Source organism: Stegastes partitus, unplaced genomic scaffold, assembly GCF_000690725.1.
Source record: "Stegastes partitus isolate 25-593 unplaced genomic scaffold, Stegastes_partitus-1.0.2 Scaffold1189, whole genome shotgun sequence".
Lineage (NCBI taxonomy): Eukaryota > Metazoa > Chordata > Actinopteri > Pomacentridae > Stegastes > Stegastes partitus.
Window position 1 is genome coordinate 120,182 of NW_007578920.1, and position 21,375 is coordinate 141,556.

At 43.5% G+C, this 21,375-nt stretch overlaps 1 protein-coding gene across 1 annotated transcript in view; it reads left to right on the plus strand.

Annotated features, from left to right (window-relative positions):
• The window catches only part of klhl29 (kelch like family member 29), a 226,224-nt gene that overhangs the window by 103,896 nt on the left and 100,953 nt on the right, over nt 1-21,375 (plus strand). The window contains exons 7-9 of the mRNA XM_008297122.1: nt 1,674-1,870; nt 3,950-4,062; nt 8,220-8,366. Coding sequence (XP_008295344.1) covers nt 1,674-1,870; nt 3,950-4,062; nt 8,220-8,366 — 457 coding nt within the window. The remainder of the gene's footprint in view (nt 1-1,673; nt 1,871-3,949; nt 4,063-8,219; nt 8,367-21,375) is intronic.

Here is a 21,375-nt window from a genome sequence, read left to right on the forward strand (position 1 = left end):
CCCCCCCCCTACCACCCAACTGCAGGGCTTTTGTGCAGGTAAAAAGGGGCAATAACACTATGTGGCTTTTTGCTTTGCAGGAGGAAAAAGAGTAACTACTTTGGTTTTTCCAGCCAATGTCCATCCAGAGACAAATGCCACTGTCTTTTTCATTTTATTTGGATGTCCTTCTACCTCCCCTTCCCATCCCCTTCCCTTCCCCCTCCTCTCACCTCCTGAGTGCGCTTTTCAAATGACGACTAATGCCTCAGTTCATACACCACAGGCGACTGATGATGATTATTGCAGCGGGGACAGAGGCTCTGCTTAGGTGTGATGGTGTATATTTTTCTCGGGGGTGGGCGGGGATATCTCTTATTTAAAAGACCAAGGCACAGTCATGGAACAACCTCAAACCCTCCCTCAGAAGGATGGCTGCTGGCTCCCTGTGGAAGAACCCGTCTCGCCCCCCTGCCTCCCTTTTCCCTTTCCTTTTTTTTTTTTTACCTCCCTCTCCCCCCCTCCACCACCACCACCCGACTTCTTCAGCCTCTCATCTCCCGTCTTCGACATCCAGCCATTCTGTCTTATCTGTCTCATCTTGTTTGTTTTGCTGTCTCACTAAACGCTGACTGTTTGTCGTGATTTCTAATCCAACCGACTGACTTCTGCACACACACACACACACACACACACACACACACACACACGGAGCGTTATCATTGAGCTACCATGACTGGCAGAAGCAAACAGCCTCCATCCATCTTAATGTAGGCTACTTTTCATATTGTTGATGTCCGTATCCGCGGGGAGCGAGACACACTAGCGGGGGTATGAATTCTGCGGGGCTTTGATTCCATTTATTTTGCCCTTGAGTGGATTATTGTTTCACATGGGACATTAAACATGGGTGGCGAGGTGTTATTTAACGCTCCCGTGGCTTCCCGAGGGGACCCTGCATGTGAACTAATCTCGGCCATTTGATCCCGGTGAAGTCACCGGCGTGGCCCACTTCTTCCTCGCCACCGCAACATCTCAGGCTCCGCGTTACGGAGGGGGATATCGTATTCTATTTAATTTGCTCATCCAAGCACTCCCTGGCACGCTTCTTGCATCGTGCCAGCAGGAGCGGACACGCCGCTTTGATATCCAACACGGCGGCGGCGGGGATGGCGGGCGGGCGGGCGGGCGGGCTCACGGCTCATGCTTTACATTCCGTCATGTGTCGGCGTCTGAACTGTGCCATCACTTTCTTTCTCTCTGTTCCCTGACGCCTCATATGTAACCCTGCCATGTATGCATGTTTCCCCCTCCAAGACTATGCATACATGAACCCACACATGTGGAAATAAAAAGCATGAAACAAAGCAATAACTTTTGTTTGCCTAAGGACATTTTGTTTCAGATGCAGCACTATAGTTGCAAATCTGCTATAGCCCCATAGAACAGTAGAGCAAACCATCCAAAGTTTTTTGTCCCTTTTCACTTTTGTTATCTTATTGTGTAATGATTCTCTTATTTTCTCCCCACTCTCGTACTGGCCCAGGTGTGTTTAGGTGTTGTTGTGTGTAGCATACGTGTATTTGTGTCCCTGTCCTCTTTTTTTTTTTTTTTTTCTTTAAGTTTCATTTCTTCACATTTCCTCTCAGAATGCCCCCTAACTCGCCCTCTCTCTGCCGTGATTGGTTGATCAGGTCGTCGGGGGAGACGAGGAGCGGCGAGATGCTGGAGCTGAACATGAGCAACATCGGCGCCGACGTCTTGGAGCTGCTGCTCGAGTTCGTCTACACGGGATCGCTGGTCATCGACTCGGCCAACGCCAAGACGCTGCTGGAGGCCGCCAACAAGTTCCAGTTCAACACCTTCTGCAAAGTCTGCGTCTCCTTTCTCGGTAGGAACGGCTCGGAAAGCGTTTGCACGGCTGTATATGCTTGTATCAGCAAAGTGTGCTCATTACATCAGATGCTCAACCTTTTCTTGCAGCATCGACAGCCTAACGCGCGGTCATGCTTCATCACTATGCCGTACAGAATGCGTTGTGCCGATCCTACATTTCCCTCTCAGACTCTGGCACGTCGCTTTTTTTTGTCATGTTTCCAAAGCTAGCAGCCGTGTTAGGATTCTGCCTCGCTCACAGTTGGGCACGGTGCCTCTGATCTCGTCCCGGTGGGCAGGATGAAGCACGGGGGCAGATTTATAAAAAGGTCAGGGAACAATTGTCACTTAAATGTCAAATCCTCTGGCCTGAACCGTGATGGAATCAAAAAATAGCAAAACAGATTGATACTTAGACAAGGTATGGAAAGAGGAGCATGGGAGGGGGGAGTGTTTTTTTTTTCAGCAACCCATGGGGGGGGGTTACATGAAAAGCAAATGGCATGTTCCATATTTTACTGGGTCACGCAACCAAAAAGCTGCAAATGTCAGGTTTTGCATTCCATTTAATAAATTGTTTTGGGTATTGGTAACACAAGGGAAGTGCATGTTAGCAAAAAGGTCAACAGCAGGAAAGGAAGTGGGAAAAAGAAAGTAAAAAGAGGAACCGGCGGTTATTGATTTGTTTTTCTCAATTCAGGAAAAAGAAGACGAAGAAAAAAAAAGGGGCAAAACAGAGAAGCCATTTGTAGACTTCATTGCCAGTGAGACGTCAATCCATTCTTCCCCGACAAGATTCATGACATTTCGGCACATTAGAAGGGGGGAGAAATGGAGGCGCAAGCGTGTGTCCTTGAGCGAAGAGAAATTGATACTGTGTCAGAAATTATTGAAGTTTGTAACAAATACACTGAGGGAGAAATTGCAAACATCTCCGCGACCTACTTATACCACTTTGACTTTTATTCACACAACTTCACAACTCGCTCAGCTGCTGCTTTTATGAGAAATCCTGACTTTTTTTTAAAACATGTATATTATTGGAGGATCAAAGGTGAATTAGCGACGTACTTCAGCTGCTTGGCCCCATCGTACGAGAGATTTTCAAATATTTCCACATTGTCACACTCTTGCTCAATACACGCCGACCTGACTGCGTCGCATTGAAGAAGCTGATAAAAGGATTGCGTACGGATAATGCGAGCATCCTCTGTGACATAACTCCTCGTCTGCTTAAACGCCTTTAATAAAGGGATCTGCTCCGACGGGCTTTTTCTCCCAGCCCCCTTACTTTGATGCGGCATCAATCCTGCCTTTTATTCGGTATTTGGTTTGGCTTTTGTTCAGTTGGGATTCACCAGATGTTAAGCGACCTTTTATCGGCTGGTATTTGTTTAGGAAACACTCCCCGACTCTGTCTTCGCCGATAAAAAAAAAAAAAGGGCCTGGCGTCGCTTCCCCCTTTGATGGCTATTGTTTAATCAGGCGTCTTTCGGCGGGACGCTGACCCATTTGATCCGTGCGTTTGCCCGCTTTGCTGACACATTTTCCTCTCATGATGAATGGCGATGTTAAAAAAACTACACTCGCCGACGCGCTGCCGCCTTTAAACGCTGCCCCCTTTGCGAAAAGATCACAGATGGTAGCATAAGCCTTCTTCCCCACTAGGCTGGCCATCAGGGTAGCTTCATATATCCTTAGCCCCTATGTGTGTGTCTGTATATATATGTGTGTGTGTGTAGTAGATCCTGAGATCTGACAGGACTTCTTTAAAGTGGCCCAGCTAATCCCAAATCCCGCTCCCCTCATGCCTGGGCTGTGAGCGATCGATTCCCCTCGTTGTTTGTCCCCGGGGCTGTTTTGAGTTATTATACTTGTTCTGCCTCAGTCTCAGGCAGATACACAGCCCAGTAGGCAATGAGTCTGTGAGCTACCTGCAGGAACTCTCTCTGCTGCCTCTGTTGCTTTCTGTGATCTTTTTACGGCTGTCTGAATGGAGTTTTTTCTTCCCCGCCCCCCCTCCATCCTTGTCTTAATCAATCTGCCCGTGTCTTTTGTTTCTCACTTGATTTTCTTTCCGTCTTTACTGATGCAGAGAAACAGTTGACGGCGGCGAACTGTCTGGGAGTGCTGGCGATGGCCGAAGCCATGACCTGCACCGAGCTCCACAACATGGCCAAAGCGTTTGCGCTGCAGAACTTCCCCGAGGTAGGTGGAGACGCTTCAGCTGTTTTGATTCTTGTGGAGCACAAGTAATGGCAAATGATAATCACCATAATACCCAATCAGAGTAAATGACCTGTTTTGTGGGACTGCATACAATACAATGTGGAATATTGTCCTTTTCTACGACACTATGACTGAACTCTTACATGTAAATATACTCCCCACGGATTCCTCCCCACGCTACATCGATTAACATAAACATATAGACAGGTGACAAATTCAAGAAAACACCTGAACCCTTGACCCCTACAGTGAGAGGCTCTGGTGTTTTACTGCTATGGTTTGTGTCCACTTTTCCCTTTACAACGAAGGGTCACTGCAGATCAATACAAATTTGTTCTGGGCGATGACCTTTATCCTGTGATGAAACATTTCTATCATAATGGGTCTCGTCCAGGATGACAAAGCTCCAGTCCATTCGGTCGACTGAATGGTTTGATGAAAAGGATGTGAATCATAAACCATGACCTTAACAGTCGTCGGATCTCAGCCGTAAACTGAAAATGAATAAATGGACGTAGCGTACAAGCGCCTGAAGCCTGCGTTCTTTTCAACAGCCACCAGGGGGCGACTCTTCTGGTTGCAAAAAGAGGTTTGATTGTATAGAAATGTATGGGAAAGCTTCTCAGTTGATTTGTTACCTCAGCAAATATTTATATATAGGGACGGCCATCTGCCTCGACCGGTTGGGTGGATGTAGAATGAATTATAAAATTTAGTTTACAGTTAAACAAGTTATTAGAAGTTATTGTTCCAGCCATCCATCCTCATGAGGGTCATGGGGGGCTGGAGTCTATCCCAGCCGATTTAGGGCGAAGGCAGGGGACACCCTGGACAGGTCGCCAGTCCATCGCAGGGCACAGTGTAATGTTCATTTTGTAAATTACAGTCCCATTCAGACTAAAATAGACAATAAAGCAGAATCTGCTTCAAGCCGGGTTACCTTGTGTATGCATAGTGTCCTCAAGTTCTCCGTCAGATCCACCGCTTGCTCTTTATTTCTGGTTCCAAAAGACAAAGATGGCAGCGGTCTGTCCTTAAACCAGTGGGTGACGTCACGGTGGCTGCGTCCGTCTTTCCTGTAAAGCTGATCTGATCTCAACCCAACGATGGGAGATTTGGGACTAACATGTTCTGTCATGATCAAAACACCCAAAAATGGGGTTCATCCCTCCTGTAGAGATTCAGAGACTTACCGAGACACTTTATATTAGATTTTTCAGCCATTTTCCACTCGTCTGTATTTGCAGGAGTCTTTGTAGGATCCGGGGAGCCGTAATCTTTCCAATATAGCATTTCTTTTATTTCTTTCATTTCTATATGTCATGTTGGCAGTCACAAACACCGCTGTGAGTCAGGTCCGACAGCAGTTCGATGGCAGAAGTTACAGGACTACACATGGCGGATAAAAATACATTTTTTTTAGATGGACCAAATTCTTCAATTTTTTCCGAGTTCAAAGGCCCACTGTTCTGTTTCTGAATCATCTCGAGGCTGACACCATATCGTCTGACCCTGTTCAGTACTTACATTAAAATGTTTCTCACAGGTTAAAGACTCGCCTCACAGCATGCGGCTCACTGAAGGAGCACAATGTACCGTGCCATGTCCAGGGCACTTGCACACCAAACTTGGCACAGAGCAGCTTTGAGATAACTTAATGGAAAAGTGTTTTTTGAAATATACCAACAAACTCAAGGATACCTCCGATCTCTCTTCTTTTTTTTTTTTTGCAACTTGAGCAAAGGGTGAATCACACAAAATCTCACAGGATAGAAAATAAAAAAAAACATATTTTCATTCCATTGAAAGCGTTTTGCTTTTCTGACCTCAGCTTTTTTTCTTTTTTTTGCCACCAAAGATGAAAACACAGATAGTCTTAACCTTCACCTGTGACTCTGGGTATGACAATTCATCAAGAACCGCTGATTTTTTATTTTTGAAATACGCTTTTTCACTCTACTTGTTGAGAGTTATTGTAGATGAGAAGGTCGATAATTTCTCAGGTTCATTCAGCTGAAAAAGTTTAATTTGGGTCAGAATGATTTGGAAATCCCACGTTTGCCATCCAGGATCAGGGAATCCACCTTCCTGTTGTGCAGGATTGCATCACGCTGATCCAGATAAAGACTTTTCAAGATTACTATTCAAGATTAACGCTGTTCTAAATGTGAGTACGTATCACAATGTTTTCTACTAACAGGTCGAATATCCAGCCTTGGGCCACGATGAGGGTTTTTTATATAAAAAGGCAGAAAAAAAGGACAATAAACCAACGCAAACTATCGCTTCCACTTTCAGTTTCTTTTAACCGTTAGACCCTTCATCTGACCCACAACAAATAAATGCTAATGCGCAAATCTAATTTATTCACAGATATTTTGAATACGTGTTTTAAATCATAATAAAAAGACTAAGTGTCCAATAGTTCAAAAGATTAAAAAACAAAAACAAAAAACATTCAAAGTTGTTAATTTGTACTAAAACCGTTTTTTAAAGGTTGGCTTTTAAAAGTCACACCATGATTTTGTGAGTTTAATTAATATACAGTGATAAATGACACTCGCAAATAAATAAAATATGTTGTTTTATTATTTATTGGGATATTTTTTTCTTACTTTAAAAAGCCTAATAGGAAGTCTGATGTCTACTTTATCACTCTAACAGTTAAACAAATCAAGTGCAAAATATAAATACCGTAAACCTACAACATGATACCAATTTATTATTTGACTAGTTTAAAAGTTTTATTATATTTTCTTCCTGAAATTTACTCTGAGTCCAACTTTCTGACAGGACATTTTGCAGTTTGCAGTTACTAAAAGTTCCCCTACGGAAGGTTTGATTCAAATTTAAGCGTATATTACGTGATATTTATTCTGATTTCAGCATCCTTTTTTCTCTTTTACAGCCCATTTGATCCAATCTAAAGAGATCAGATTACTTTCTACCAGCTGGGCCCAGGAGATAGTTAGCTTAGCTTAGCTTTACATAAAATATAGAACAAAAGATTCCATCTTTCATTATCTTTGCTGTGAAGCTTTTAGGACAGATGGACTCCAGGAGGTCAACATGCCTGATTCGTAAGAAATGCACTTTTTAATTAAAATCACTTCCTAGTTACTGCATAGAACACTGCGTTTGTTTCTGAGTCTGCAAGTAGTGGAATAAAAGTGTATTGTTCTTGGTATGTACACTGGCTTCTGCTAACAAAACAACAATCTGAAGTCAGAATTGACTGTTCAGTGTTTAGTGTTCTACCTGTCTGCTTTTATATATTAAACAATAGAGAGAATCCTATATAGTGTTTCAGATGAAGGCTGCATACGAGCTGAGCTATTGTTCATGAAAGAGAATCGCACCAGTAATGAAACCAAGAATAATGGGAACTCAAAGCGAGGTGACCATGATGTGAACTTGTTGGTAGTGTTTTTTTTTCTTTCAGTGCGTACATGAGAGAAAAGCGCTTTTCTTTTCTTAAAGCCGATGGTTATATCATACGCTTGGCAGACACAGATGAGATGTTTTGAACTGCGAGTCCAGTCGTCTAAAAGTCAAATATGACAAATATGCCGGTTGATCTCTGTGGACATTCCAAAGTTTCTTTTAGATTAGGTTCTAGAAAGTTTACAAAGTTCGCCTCAGCTCATAAATATGTTTTGGTCAGTTTTACTCCATTTGGATGTTTGAGCATCACCGTACAGAATAATGTACAGACGGGTGACAAATTAAAGCAAAAACCAACATCTAGTGTCGCTTCAGCATTTCTTAGCATTGTTTCTCCAACTGTATGGAACTCTACTGGGGGGATGAACGCCATTCAAAAGGTATCTCCTCATTTTGGTGTTTCGATGATGTTGGATAGAGATGATCACTCAGAACAACTTTGTATTGATTTGCATTGACCCAAACCCACCAACCAAATGCTCCCGACAGCATAACAGTCACCAGATCCCCTCAGTGTAGAGGTCAAGGGTTCAGGTTTTTTTTATAATTTGCCATTCACCTGCATGTTCAGAGTTTGGCACTAGAAGTCCATGCTCAGATTTATTTTTGCTTAAATTGAAATGTTTCTTGGACATCATGAAAACCATATCAGACATGTTTTTTTTTTTTTTAAATTATTTGCTGTTTTTTAGGTGGCAGGTCAGGAAGAGATTTTGAGTGTCTCCAAGGAGGACCTGGTGGCTTACCTGTCCAACGACAGCCTCAACACAAAGGCGGAGGAGCTGGTTTATGAGACGGTCATCAAATGGATCAAACAAGACCCCAACTCCAGAGTGCAGGTAGGAGGTTATAAAATGTAACGAAAATTTCACCCAAAATGGTTGAATTGCTGATTATCGACTTGTTAATAGACACTACAATTTAATGATGTACCCAAAACACCTGACTCACAGCTGCTAGGCGATGCACCATGAGGCCTCTAGTCTCCACTCAGGTACTGCAACAACTCAGATTACTTTGACAAGAGACCAATAAAATATTAAGTTGAAATCAAGTGATTTGGTCTACATGCGTTGTTTTCTATGAGCAGAGCATCTTAAACATCAATACTGCAGCTGATCGTGTCGCCAAAATCTTGCTTAACATTCTATTAATTGTGCAGCCTGAGCTACAGTGCACATACTGTCTGTGCATCATGAGACAAAAACAGCGAGATAAAGCTCTTGTTACCACTGACAGCACACATTCTGTATGTCTGCAGAGTCGTATTAGAGCGGTTGTTCTATCGACCCTCCCTGTCTTCTCCCAGAGAGTACACAGCATGAAAAAAAACCCGACAAGTGACTCCTCGTTCTCTCTTGGTAGTGTTCATCAACTTTGTGCTTCACATGCAGCCTAACACAGCAGTTGTTCATAATCCCAGGAGTGCTTTGCCCTCAGAATGTGCTCTATTCTTAGTTACACTTCATTTGTTTGTGAGACACTGTACTGCATGAAAAACCAACAAAAACACAGACAGCCGCGACCCTTTTCTTTTTCCCTCTCAGCGCCTAACAGGTGTTTGATTTATTCCTCGAGGCTGTTAATCATAATCAAAGGTTATATCCCCGAGATAGATATTGACAATGAGGTACAGAGGGTCAAATTTTAACAGGCGCCGAATCGATAAGCCTCAAGGTCAGAGCGTCAACTCCAGCCCACGTTCATGAAAAGGTAAATGGACTGCGCCGTGGACAGATACCCATCCAGCAGCGAGGTGGGGAGGAAAAAAAAAAAAAAAAGCCTCAGCTGGTGTGATATTTATGGGTTCCGTCACAAAAGCCATGAATTTAAAGCTGATGATTTTCAAGTATTTTATGGCTGTTTTAAAACTGAGGTAAGATTATTATCAGACAAATTGCACCAGTCCATCACTGCAGGAATCATTCCCTCAAAGTAATGTCTTCTCATCAACCGGCGAGTGAAGGAACTGCCTTTCTATCAGCTGAATCCGATTTGGTGCAGACCTCAGCAATCAATGTTACTTTATTGACACCCACTTTTATGAGGCACATACGTCAATATTTGAATTTTTCACCTTTTACATTACGCATTTAGCGTTTATCTTATGATGTGTGGCGCCGTGGTTATTATGCTGAAATCCATCACGGCTGTTTTGTGGTGAGGAATCTCAACTTGTTAAAGGTCCCCATATGGTGGAAATCCATTTTTTATTGTGCTTTCCGCGGAGGTGTAAAATAAAAGCTGTGAGAATGTGAAGATGCTCACTAATGCTGTTCTTCTAGACCTGTTTAAAGCAACAACCTCCCAGCTTTACAAGCCACTAGGTATTTCATCCAGTTTCCACAAAGACACCGGGTGACCAATATTCGCCAAGCTAAAATTTGCATAATCCTGCCACTTCACCGCCCGCTGCTTCTGAGGTGAGCCGTGTAGAATTAACAGCTGCCTCACAGTCCACCAGGTTTATTTACTCTCTGGAGCCACTGCTGCTAATCTGAGCTGGAGCAAAGTGGGCCAAATGCTGTGTGCTGCAAGAGTGAACACAAGAGTCTTCATGAACTTCCAGCATCTAAGAAACTAAAGATACTTTTTAAAAAAAATAAATTTTTGGTGGCAATGTCACCACAGCATCAGAGTGTTGGCACATTGCACAGCTAATGTGGCTAACCATTAGCTTTGATGGGATGCCTTCAGGTCCAAGTTCTGTGGAAATTTTAACCCTGAAAGATATTTAGAAATGAGTCAGAACACTTATGTTTTCTTAACACTAAACACTGTTTACTTCTCTCTGTGCTCACATATACCGTAATATTTGGACTATAAGCTGCTACTTTTTTCACACGCTTTAAACCCTGCAGCTTAAACAATGATGCAGCTAATTTATTTAAGAGTTTTACGAATTTGCCTCGAGACGAAAGTGACATTGAGAGTGACAATGAAAGAGAGACTGAGGAAGTGTGTGATGAAGTAATTCTGAGGCTGATCGACACTGAAGAAGATGACATTAGTGGTTTTAGTGCAGGAGGAAGATGAAGATAGCATCAATGACTTTTCCTGGTAGGCTGCTGTATTTTTAAATTCTTTTAACCAGCCGTGTTACAGGCACTGATCGGAAAAAAGCATTTATGGTACGTATTTGTGTATATTACTGGTATGTATTTAATTAAAAGTTAAAAAAATCTTTCTGTGTTAATATCTCATGTTACTACGTGGACACCTGCGGCTTATAGACAAGTTAGTGGGTGAGGCTTATATTCAGGTGCGCTCATAGTCCGTAATTTACGGTACTATATTTTAACACAGCCGAATTCCCAATAAAACTGCTCCCATTTACATTTTTTCTGGTTCTGTTGTCAGACAATGTACCAACTATGAAACAGCGACTGCCTAATGACACCACATGTTAACCAGCAGTCATTTCCAAGCTGCTGCTTTGCACCGTTAAGCAACCGATTTTATACCCCTGACATCAGAAGTTGGAGATATTTCAATGTAAAATGATCACAGAGAGAGAAAGTAAGAAATGATTGTAGATCCTCATCTCACATATTTATTCATGCCTGTTGGCTGCCATGCGATCTGTCAATCATAGATGCAGAGAGAGTCTTCTTCCTGAAGAGGGCAAGGACAGAATCAGCACCAGCAGCAGCTCAGCAGCATAAAACCAAGGGGTTGTACAGTCATGGTGAAATACATTTTAGAATTATTTTTGAGCTAAAAAGAAATTTGAAAGACACATTCTGGGGGACGCGAGAGACTTTAATTAATTTGCTGAGAAGGGGAACAATATGGGACCTTAAAACGCAACACAAAGCACAAGGACAAGTTATTGCAGAGCAGATGGCGAACGCACAGGTGCTACGGTAAGACTGAAATCAGATTTGCAAATTCTAAAATAGCCGTAACGAGGCGGATGCACAGTTTTTAGCAGAACATACGATCCCTGTCATCTGCATCGAGAACATCGAGCCGGCTCAGTCCGACCGACTCCTCCAATCTCACACTCTATTGGAGAGGTGCAGAGGTGAGCTACTCGGATGAAGAAGAAGAAATTTTCCCGGTTGTCTGAGCAAACCCCACCGCACCGCTTCCTGAGACGAGACACCCGGGTCACCCGTCTTGAGGGAGAGAAAGACGGAGCGGTGGAAAGAGCGAAAGAATCAGAGCGAGGCGGACGGACAGAAAACGGGTTGAGGGGTGATTGAGAACGGAGACGGCGAGAAACGAAGAAAGCCAAAATGGGAAAAAAAAAAAAAAAGAGCCCCCGCGTTCTAATCTGATATCCGACCGGTTTGTGCCTCCGAGCAGAGCCATGACATCCAGGGAGAGGAGATGTGATTGAGCTCACGGTCAAGCTCAAATCTCCTGCCCATGTGTGACCGAGAAAACAACTGGCAGGCCTGCGGAGAGGACAGAGGAGGAGGGGAGGGTTGCCGCGGTGATGCCACAGGGGAAGGCGATGTGACCCTGAAGGCTGAGTTTATACGCATGGTCCAGCTTCGGCTCATCATCCCCACCCTCCCTCGCCTCCGTCCTTTCTGCCCATTTGGAGGCAGAGAGTAACGGAAATCACTCCCCCAGAACCGGTGACACTTTTTAATGACATGTCAGGGCAGAATGTCGCAGCACTGCTGAAAAAAACTCCGGAAACGGAGGGGGTGGGGTGGGTTGGCGGGGTAGGGGGGAGGAAAAAGCTTTAAGCCTTGAGCTAAGTTTGTGTGCGTTTGCATTCATCGGCGCTGTGCGTGCCTTTGTTGGTTTGTGTGTCTGTGCATGTGCCGTGGGTTGTAAGCTGCAGGCTATAGAGTGGAAAAGTGGCATATTGAAGGCGCTGGGTAAATAATATGCAATTTTCTCCCTCCACTATGCTGTCACTAACAACCGATGGCACCAGGAAACGGGGCCCGGACATCGCTTAGAGACAGAGGGAGGGCATTTGAGCGTTAATAATGGTTTGCTATGAGACACAAAGCCGCCGAATGAAAGTGGAGAGCTGTTTCAGTTTTCTTTGATTGAGTATCATTGAAGGTGTGCCACCCTGCGAGCGTCTGTATACGTCTGTCTGTATACTTAAGTGAAAAAAAAGGGAGTTAGCGACGCTTCAGTAGAGAAAGAAATACATTTCAGCTGAGGAGCGTTGGGGGAACGTATGGATAAAAGAACTCATTATTAGACAACAAATGAATTTTAATAATTAATTCATGTTTCAATCAAATAACTGAACGTTACTGGAAATGTGCTTATTTGCTTAGAGCTGGATGAGAAGACTGATGCTCTCTTAAATACAAAGCGAGCTGTGATGTTACTGAGATGTACCATCATCTAATATTCAAATCAGTTCATCCATCTATCCGTTATCTATACGCCGCTTAATCCTCACCTGGAGAGAACCCACAGGCGTCCTAACCGGGAATCTTCCAACTGTGAGCTGACGGTGCTAACCACTGAGCCACCGTACAGTCCCAAATCAATTCAGCTCAATTCCTTCACATAGTGCCAAGTCACAATATATGCCATATCTAGGCACTTAGCATAGTAAGGTGAAGACCTCTCAGAAACCCAACAAACCCAAAGTTTTCCTTGGATTCCTTCTGAGCAAACACTTGGCAAAGGGAAAGAAAACCTAACTCATCTTAGTGATCAGGCCTTTTATTTACCTTAAGAAAGTGACTCTTCTATTTAAAAGAGTCATGTATTGGAGGTAGGTTGAGTCTAAATCTCTTTATTTATTGAGTAGAATTTGGCATATTTAAGTCTGAAGAACTGAATCTGCTCCTCATCTGTTTAAGTTGCTTTTCTATAAAAACAATGACGCGGTTTGGATTTTTTTTTTTTTTAACACAAAGTCTTGTTTTCATATTGATCAGATCATCGCTGTGCATAAACCTATCTTTGCTGACATCGGGATCGTGATCAGCTTTGCGAAGAAAACATGACGGTAAAAAAAAAAAAAAAAAACGAGCCGCTGAATGCAAACATAATGGAGCAAATATCAAACGTATGACAGAGCATGTGTTGCATTTAACTGATGTCCGTAAGCGCTGCTGCTGCAAATCCACGCCCACTATGGACCACTGACAGTGGGTTTGCACCATTACCACACTGGCATACACCTACGATGGCATCTCAGCCGGTGTTTACAACAGCTGCCCTGCTCAACTCAAGCAGCTAAAGCAGCGCATCCTCCCTCTCTGACCACACGGCTGATGCAAACACAACACGGTTAGTTAGTCAATGTTCAACTGATTAATGGGTCAGTGAAGTCCATAAATATACTTCATATAAGGAAGAGCAGCCAGCAGATGTACCATCTCTTCTCTGTACCATCATTACTTCATCAGTAACACAATAAACCTTGGTTGCGCTGACAGATATATGTATTGTTTTAGCTGACGCCTCCAGTGAAAGGTTTTCTTTTACGCCCCTTCCTGACTGTTCGTCGTTGCTTTTTGCTGTCTTGCGCCCCAGCTGTAGGAACAGGAGCACAAACAGAGAGCAAAGATACCCTCGGTGATGTGACCCATATGTTTACTAGAAAAGTATTTTGAAGCTCAGTGTAGTACATTTGGCCGTCGCCATCTTTTAACCCCTAACAATGATGAGCTGAGGTGAGCCACGTGCTTGATTTTGTGTAACTTTACGCCTTAAAACTATTTGAAAAAGTGAGTTACACAAAAATCCACACTCTGCAGTTTTCATGGACTTGGAAACTAGCTATAAAGACCAGAACCATACCTTGCACCAGGCTGTAAACATGTTTATTTCTCCTGTGAAGTTGAGCATTTTAATGTGGGGGTCTATGGGGATTGACTCACTTTCAGAGGCGACCTCAAGTGGCCATTCAAGGAACTGCAGTTTTTGACACTTTGGAGTTTGTGGCTTGGATCCAGTCGCATTTCTTAACGCGGCTATTAGTGCAGGAGTAGCATATGGAGCAACAGCTGGATTGTTTATTCCCCCCTGCCGGTGTTTACTTGTGTCGACCACGCCTCCTGGCCATCATCAGCTTTTAACTGACTCCTGGTGTTTATTTGAGCTCCTCATGGAGGTGACGAGGGCAACTTGTTTTGTCATTTTACAGGCTAATCAAAGATCAACACGTGATTCAGTGGCGGACATGAATCAGAATGAATTAATCACACGATATTAATGCATGCATGCCTGAAAACGTGGAGCTTTGTTCTTCACCAGTTGAACATCTGAGGACTAAACACCTCAATCCGAGCTGGTTCCGTACGACAAACAAGGGGCTGGAAAGAAACGGTGTCCTGCGTCATGTTTCCTCTCTGAAGGTGCTGACGGAAGGAGACCTGTCCTTCCTTTCTCCCGGCAGCCTTTTGTGGGACGACCACGGACACATGGCTCCAATTATAACAGGCCAGTCTCTGCCAAATCCCTGAATAGGACCTCCATTACGCCTCACTTCAACATATTTCATAAAGGATCCTATCTTGCCAGGTGACTCAACCTGACAAAAGAGGCTGATTAATTGGCTCTTTGGAAAGTGGCCAACTAATGTAACAGCTAAAAAGGACAGTTAATGGTGTATTTTCGTGATAAAAAAGACCGGCCGTGCTATTAGAGAGGGCCTGCTGTCCACTCATCAGAAATAACAATGGCCTGCCCTGACATTTGCAGTTCCCGAGCCAAATTAATACAGTTAAAGGTATTACTTCTTATGCTTATAAGTTACTGCTTATTATTTTGAAGATTTTATACAATTGACTCTGGCAGTGCGGTGATATTTTTCTCCTCCAGCGCTCATTAAGAAGAAGAAGAAAAAAAAAAAAATCATTTTCCCAGAACAAATGATGCTATCATTATGTAGTTAGAGTATAAAATTATCAAAGACAAAAATGCTTTGAGGCTGAGTCGGGATTTAAACTGAGTTTCCCCTCACTGTTTTACGATTCATTTACCTTCAAAACGACAAATGACCCTATCACCACCAGCATCACTTTTAATTTAGTAATTCTCTTTTTAGGCTCCAAGTTCAAAATAGAAACTTTTCATCATCTTGATCCCCTCAAGGAACGGTTAATTTGTTTTTTTTTTTTGATAAGAGGAGCTTTATGTCACAGCAATCATCCTTGAAGAGGAAACTGAAGCTCTTGTAGAGTGAGCTGAAATGAACCCGACGCAGGCCACTGCCAGCGTGATCTGTGACAAATACGCACTTTGAAGAGACAAAGCCCGGCAATGGAGATTGATGCAGCGGACAATGTTTGCTTTTTCTTCTGCCTTTCTGCCTCCTCTCCTCTTCATCTCTTCCCTGCATGCGCGCACAAACACACGAGGGGATTTGCACAGAAAATGGCTGGGTGTCATTGTTCATATCCCAGTCCTGTACTCACACAAGACTGGAAATTACTTGTATAGCGGCTCATGTGCGACTGGCGCATTAGAGAGTGGACGGGATCTGATGCAAGCCAGTGAACCCCAGACCTCCATTCTCATCTATGTCCTTTGTTGTCCCAGAGCGCGCTCGGTCCTGATGTGTGCAGCCAGTTGAACCGCAGCCGCTCAAGCACGGCGGCTGCATATCCAGAGCGAGTTAAAGGCGTCTCATCTCGGGGTTCTTCTTATGAACACACGAGAGCTGCACGGGCGATATGACTTCCAGAGAACAAACAAATTAGCTCTTCAAAGAATGCAAATTTCCCTTTTATCCCAAGATTTCTAAGGAATAATAAAATGTACTCCGCTTTGTCGTCAAAGGGAGTCGCAGAGGCGTGGTGCATACATAATAATAACTGACCACACCATCTGATGTTAGACTGACCTTAGGAACATCCCAACATCTAGCTAAGTGGCAATAAGGGACACCGTGCATGCCGTAGGTTGTAGCAACAGAAAATAATTTGTGTTTGCAATGGTTCTGTTTCCATGTTGAGCAAATCTGGCTGCAGTGCATCAGTGCAAGCAGAGGTCAGTCCAACAGGTTTGACTATGAAAGCAGAACGAAGCGAGCTTTCGTTTCACGCTGGTGTGCCGGATGTGGCACAAACTACACAAAAAGTTCAAACTTTTCAACACGTTATCTTTTTAAAAAATCGGCAAAACAACTCCATTTATCAGCGCTTGAGGCTAAAAACAGTAAGAATTGTCAGATTTTCAACTTTCCAACAGACTTTGAACTCCTCATCTGTTACCTCTTAGAAAACTTAACTTCATCTAAATCGCTATATTTCATCTAAATCAGCGGTCTTCAACCTTTTTTGCACCACGGACCGGTTTTAAGCAAGAAATTTTTCTACGGACCGGTCATTACACACATAACAAATAATAATTGTTTTTTTTTCTATTGAAAAGTTTCATAAATGAATAAAATTTATTTTTATTGCTTAACATGTTTACTTTTTCTCTGTCTCGGTATCAAGTCTCTCCCACTTTCCAAAGCAGCTCTCCTGAGACGTTTGTTGTTGACTGACGGCTTCGTTTAGCAGCCGGGCATAAAAACTGACAGTCAAGTCCGGGAAACGAGCACAAACGGAAGTGACGAGAAGACGAGCTAGTCATTTTTCAAAATAAAACACCCTGCAGACTCCGCTGGAAATAAATATAAACCAATAAAATGTTTTTATTCTATCTGTGCGGCCCGGTACCGGTCCGCGGCCCGGTGGTTGGGGACCACTGATCTAAATCACTTTATTCTAAGTCGTAACTGCAAATTTGCCAGAAAGTGAAAATTTGGTTTACCCAGATTCTGTAAAAAGAATTATGTTTGATTGAGTCCTCTATGACTTGACAAGTGACAAAAAAATTAAGAATCTTTTCGGCTAAACTCGGATGAACTGCGCTCTGTGTTTACACAAACTACATACAGGACATTTGAAGCTGTTTGCTAGGTCGAAAAAATAGTGTTTTCTTGTGGCTGTCCAAGGCTGCAAGCAGCTACCGTCGACGTTTGAGGTGGAATGTTTTCTCGTGGGTGAACACTGTGAATTAATCAATACATCCTGAATGTCAATATGACCACCGTTGGTTTTCTTGCATGATATAGGTGGAGTAAGCCATTTTAACATTTACTAGCCTAAATCCATCCATCCATTATCTATACACCGCTTAATCCGTACTAGGGTCGTGGGGGGCTGGAGCCTAACGAGCCTAAATGTTTTCCAGATGTCCATAATTCAGTTTTTCTCAGTCAAAAAGAACATTTCAGACCTCATCCCCCTTCCACGTACAAATCCTTAATTCCACCTCCAACATTCGACGGTACTCCAACCGTGTACGTGAAGCCGTCTTTGCACGATGTCAGAGCGGCCCGAGACCAAAGTTCCAGTCGATTTCAACCTCAAGTCTCTAACGTACCAAACTCTTGTTCTCCACAAACTCCTCGCCGATAAGCTTTTTGCTATCTTACAGCATTTTCTAACAATCTTATCCGCCGCGGCAGCTGTTATTGCTTCCGCTAACACAGTCCAAAGCGAATCGCAGATATTTCCGACTTTTGTTTTGACTGGTTTGGAATGACATTGCAGATATCTGGAATACAAATTCTGACTTGTCACCGAGTAATTAGGACTAATCCAAAAGATGCAATTAGATGTAATGTTAATTCCAGATATTCAAACCATTAAATCCTGAAACTGCTGTGCTTTAATGATCTTCAATTGCCTAAAAAAATGCAAAAAATTCAACCAATCATGCAAACTGCGGTGTTGAGGTGTTGTTCTGGTGCACTAAACCTATGCTAGATACCACCTGATGTCAAAAGTAACTCATCTAGCAGAGCGTGCACACCATTAACTAAGTCTGAGTCAACGCCTCGGGTTCAATTCCAGTCTGGGCTCTTTGTTGCATGTCAGCCCTTCGTTCTCCCTATTTTCCTGTCTCTCTTCAGCCATCCGTATAATAGAGGCAAAATGCCCCCAAAAATAATCTTTTTTTTTTTTTCCAGAAAAAAAAAAAAAAAACATAATAATCATTCACATGGTGAAAGTTAATTAGGTTGCTTTATTCACTGTAATCTTTTTTTTTTTTTCCAGAAAAAAAAAAAAAACATAATTCAGTGAGTTGAGAAGTCAGCCAGAAAGTTTTATGTTAATATACAGAAAGCAAGTCTCTCCTACAAATATGTTTGGAGTTATATCAGCGGAAGAAAGCTGCTTTTTTTTTTTTTTTCCTCCCTCTTTGAATGAAGTCATGCTGAAATAGGCCTCGGAGGACGACACATTGCACCTGTCAGTAGTTGCTCAGGGCAGCGTTCAGCGTCTGTCGTCCGCTACGTCTCTCTCCAACCTCCTCCCCCCCACCCAACAATATCCGTCCTTCTGGCTGATATGCAGACGTGGCCATGCAAACGGCAAAGCATCACTCGAATCCAAATGAAGTGCCATTTGCGGATAGCATATTTTACTCGTCCGTAATGTGCACGTGTGTTTTCTAGACCTGCACGCGCTCCAGAGGCTACGGTCCTTCTGGCTGAACGCGTCTGGTTTGTTAGCGTCGCGAGGGCAAACATAGGCACGCGCTTTATTGAACACGCACTTGTAAGTCAGTCGGAGGTTTTAAGCATCGGGGTCGACCGTTTTTCACGCGAAAGCAGACGCGTGCTTCTATCTGCTCAGAGGAAAGCAAATAGATATGACCGTTCGCGTGCCATTTATTTGACGCTGCAGTGGCATTGAATCATTTTGCACACACACACACACACACAGCGAGAGGCGTTAGTCCTCACTGACAGTAGCGGAATGGGAAATGCTCAGCGGACATTTGTCATCTGTGTTAGCGGATGGCGGCCTCCCGGCTGCTTCTCTGCTGCCTCTGACAGATCTGAGAGGCTCCCTGTTAGACACATTATCCCTGCCTTTCAGCTGGCTCAACCTATTCACATCCTCTGTCCACCTGCCTCAGTATGTGTGTGTGAATGTGAATGAAGAGAGTGAGTTTTTCTTATTTTTGGGGGGGGCTTTGAAGCAGCATTTTCCTTGCAAATTTCGCAGTAGATGCATTCTGATGAGGCTGCAGGGCATCCGCTGTGAATGTTGACCTGCGTTTGTGTAATCGGTCAAGATGGAGACCATTGGAGGGGCGAAATCACAAGATGTTATCTGGGCTGCGTATCAGAATACAAGTGGATGCACACATGGGTGCCTCATGAATGCAGCTCATCCAGGGAGAATGAAACAAGGGGGTAAAAAAAAAAAAAAAAAGTGTGCTTGTGTGGGCAGACAAGCTAAAAAGGAGTATCTCCATATGTCCTCAGTCTCCTGTGGATACTTTCCATATGTTCCACGTGTTAAAAAAACACTGAACTCCTTATTAGAAATGTGAAAAGATCATGTGCAGTGGGCCCGGTTTCTTGCAGTTGGCACCGTAGCTGTTGTTAATTTGCATCCATTAGATGCCGTCTCCATTTAAAAGTGTGCAAGGATTGCTTGGATGAGTAGGCGAGGAGATGAAAATGACAGGTCACACCATTCGTCTGGAGGGACGACGCTCGCGTTCACTTTTTGCGTGCCTGTGCATGAGGGAGTGATTGCTCGAGAGCCTGTTGGAGATGGAGAGAAATGGAGTTGGATGCATGCCTCCTCCTCTTATCTGCTGAGAGAGTGGCGCTCCCCGGTCTGAGTGTCGGGAGTGCTCTCGTTTACCTGGTTCGCGTCGCGTTGCTTGCACACATGTAGACAGATGAAAACCCTTTCAGTTCAGTGTGTCCGGTGTGCTGCATGAACTCATCGCCCTGCATGCTTTGAGGGAGGACGGTAAAAAAAAAAAAAAGCCTGCACTCCTCGGCTGTCATCAATATTTACCAGAGTTAACACCCAAGGAAGGCCTCAGCGTGTTCAAATATCGAGTTACTTTTTTTGGAGAAGTTTTCGAGCTGCTGAAAATTCAGCCTTCAACACAGTTTCGGGCATGTAGCAAATCTGAGCTGATCCAAATATCCATAAAGCACAACAATAGCCTCGGTTCTCCAGGACGGTGCACGTCTCATGAGTGTATCCAAAACAACAACAGCAACAAGATTTCACAGCACAAGTCTGTGTTTTGAAGGTTAGATTTGACATTTTATGCAAAATCCTGTTTTTCATTGATCATTAAAACGCAATTATGCGTCTCCAGTGTGTTTACAGACCCACAGGACACGAGTACAGACCGTCCTGTCGTTTCTGTTCTGCCTGTTGTGATGTCACAACAGGATAAGCTCCACCCCCTTGGCTGACTCCGCCTCCCCCTCCTCCTATGGGCCTCCTTCTGCCAATCAGTCGACACCGATAACTAGTCTGGATGTGTTCCAGGACAAACCACGTCACTTTATCATCCATGTGTTTATAAATTGGGTTTCTCATTATAGATATCTCCAGTTAAGCTGCAGATATCTTTAAACTGTGGATATCTGCAGTTCGTTTTAATTCCAGTTGTGGATATCTGCAGTTTAATTCTGACCATTCATAATTCCAGATATTTCTAATTCCCCCACTCAATACGAGATAGCTGCTTTGTCTTCTTTAGTTGTCTTAAATTAGGTTTTAACAAGTCAGACTGATGTGGATATCTGGAACTGGAACTCTGTCTAGTCACAGTGTAATATGTTGAATTAGAGTTCTGATGAGGCCGAATGACACCACAGATATCTGTAAATATGTCAGAAGCTCCAATAAGGGAGAGGCAGAGGCGGCTCAAACGCACGATGCTGCAACTGTAGCTGTCGTTTTACTGCCATGTCAGAGCAGCCCGAGGCCAAAGTTCTGGTAAATATCAACCACAAGTCTCTAATGAACGAAGCTCTCATTCTACACAAACTCCTCGCTGATGAGCTTTTTCTGTTTTTTGGCCTTTTTCTTGGCCGTCTAATCCACCGCAGCCGCCGCCGTTACTTCTACTAACGCTGTTCAA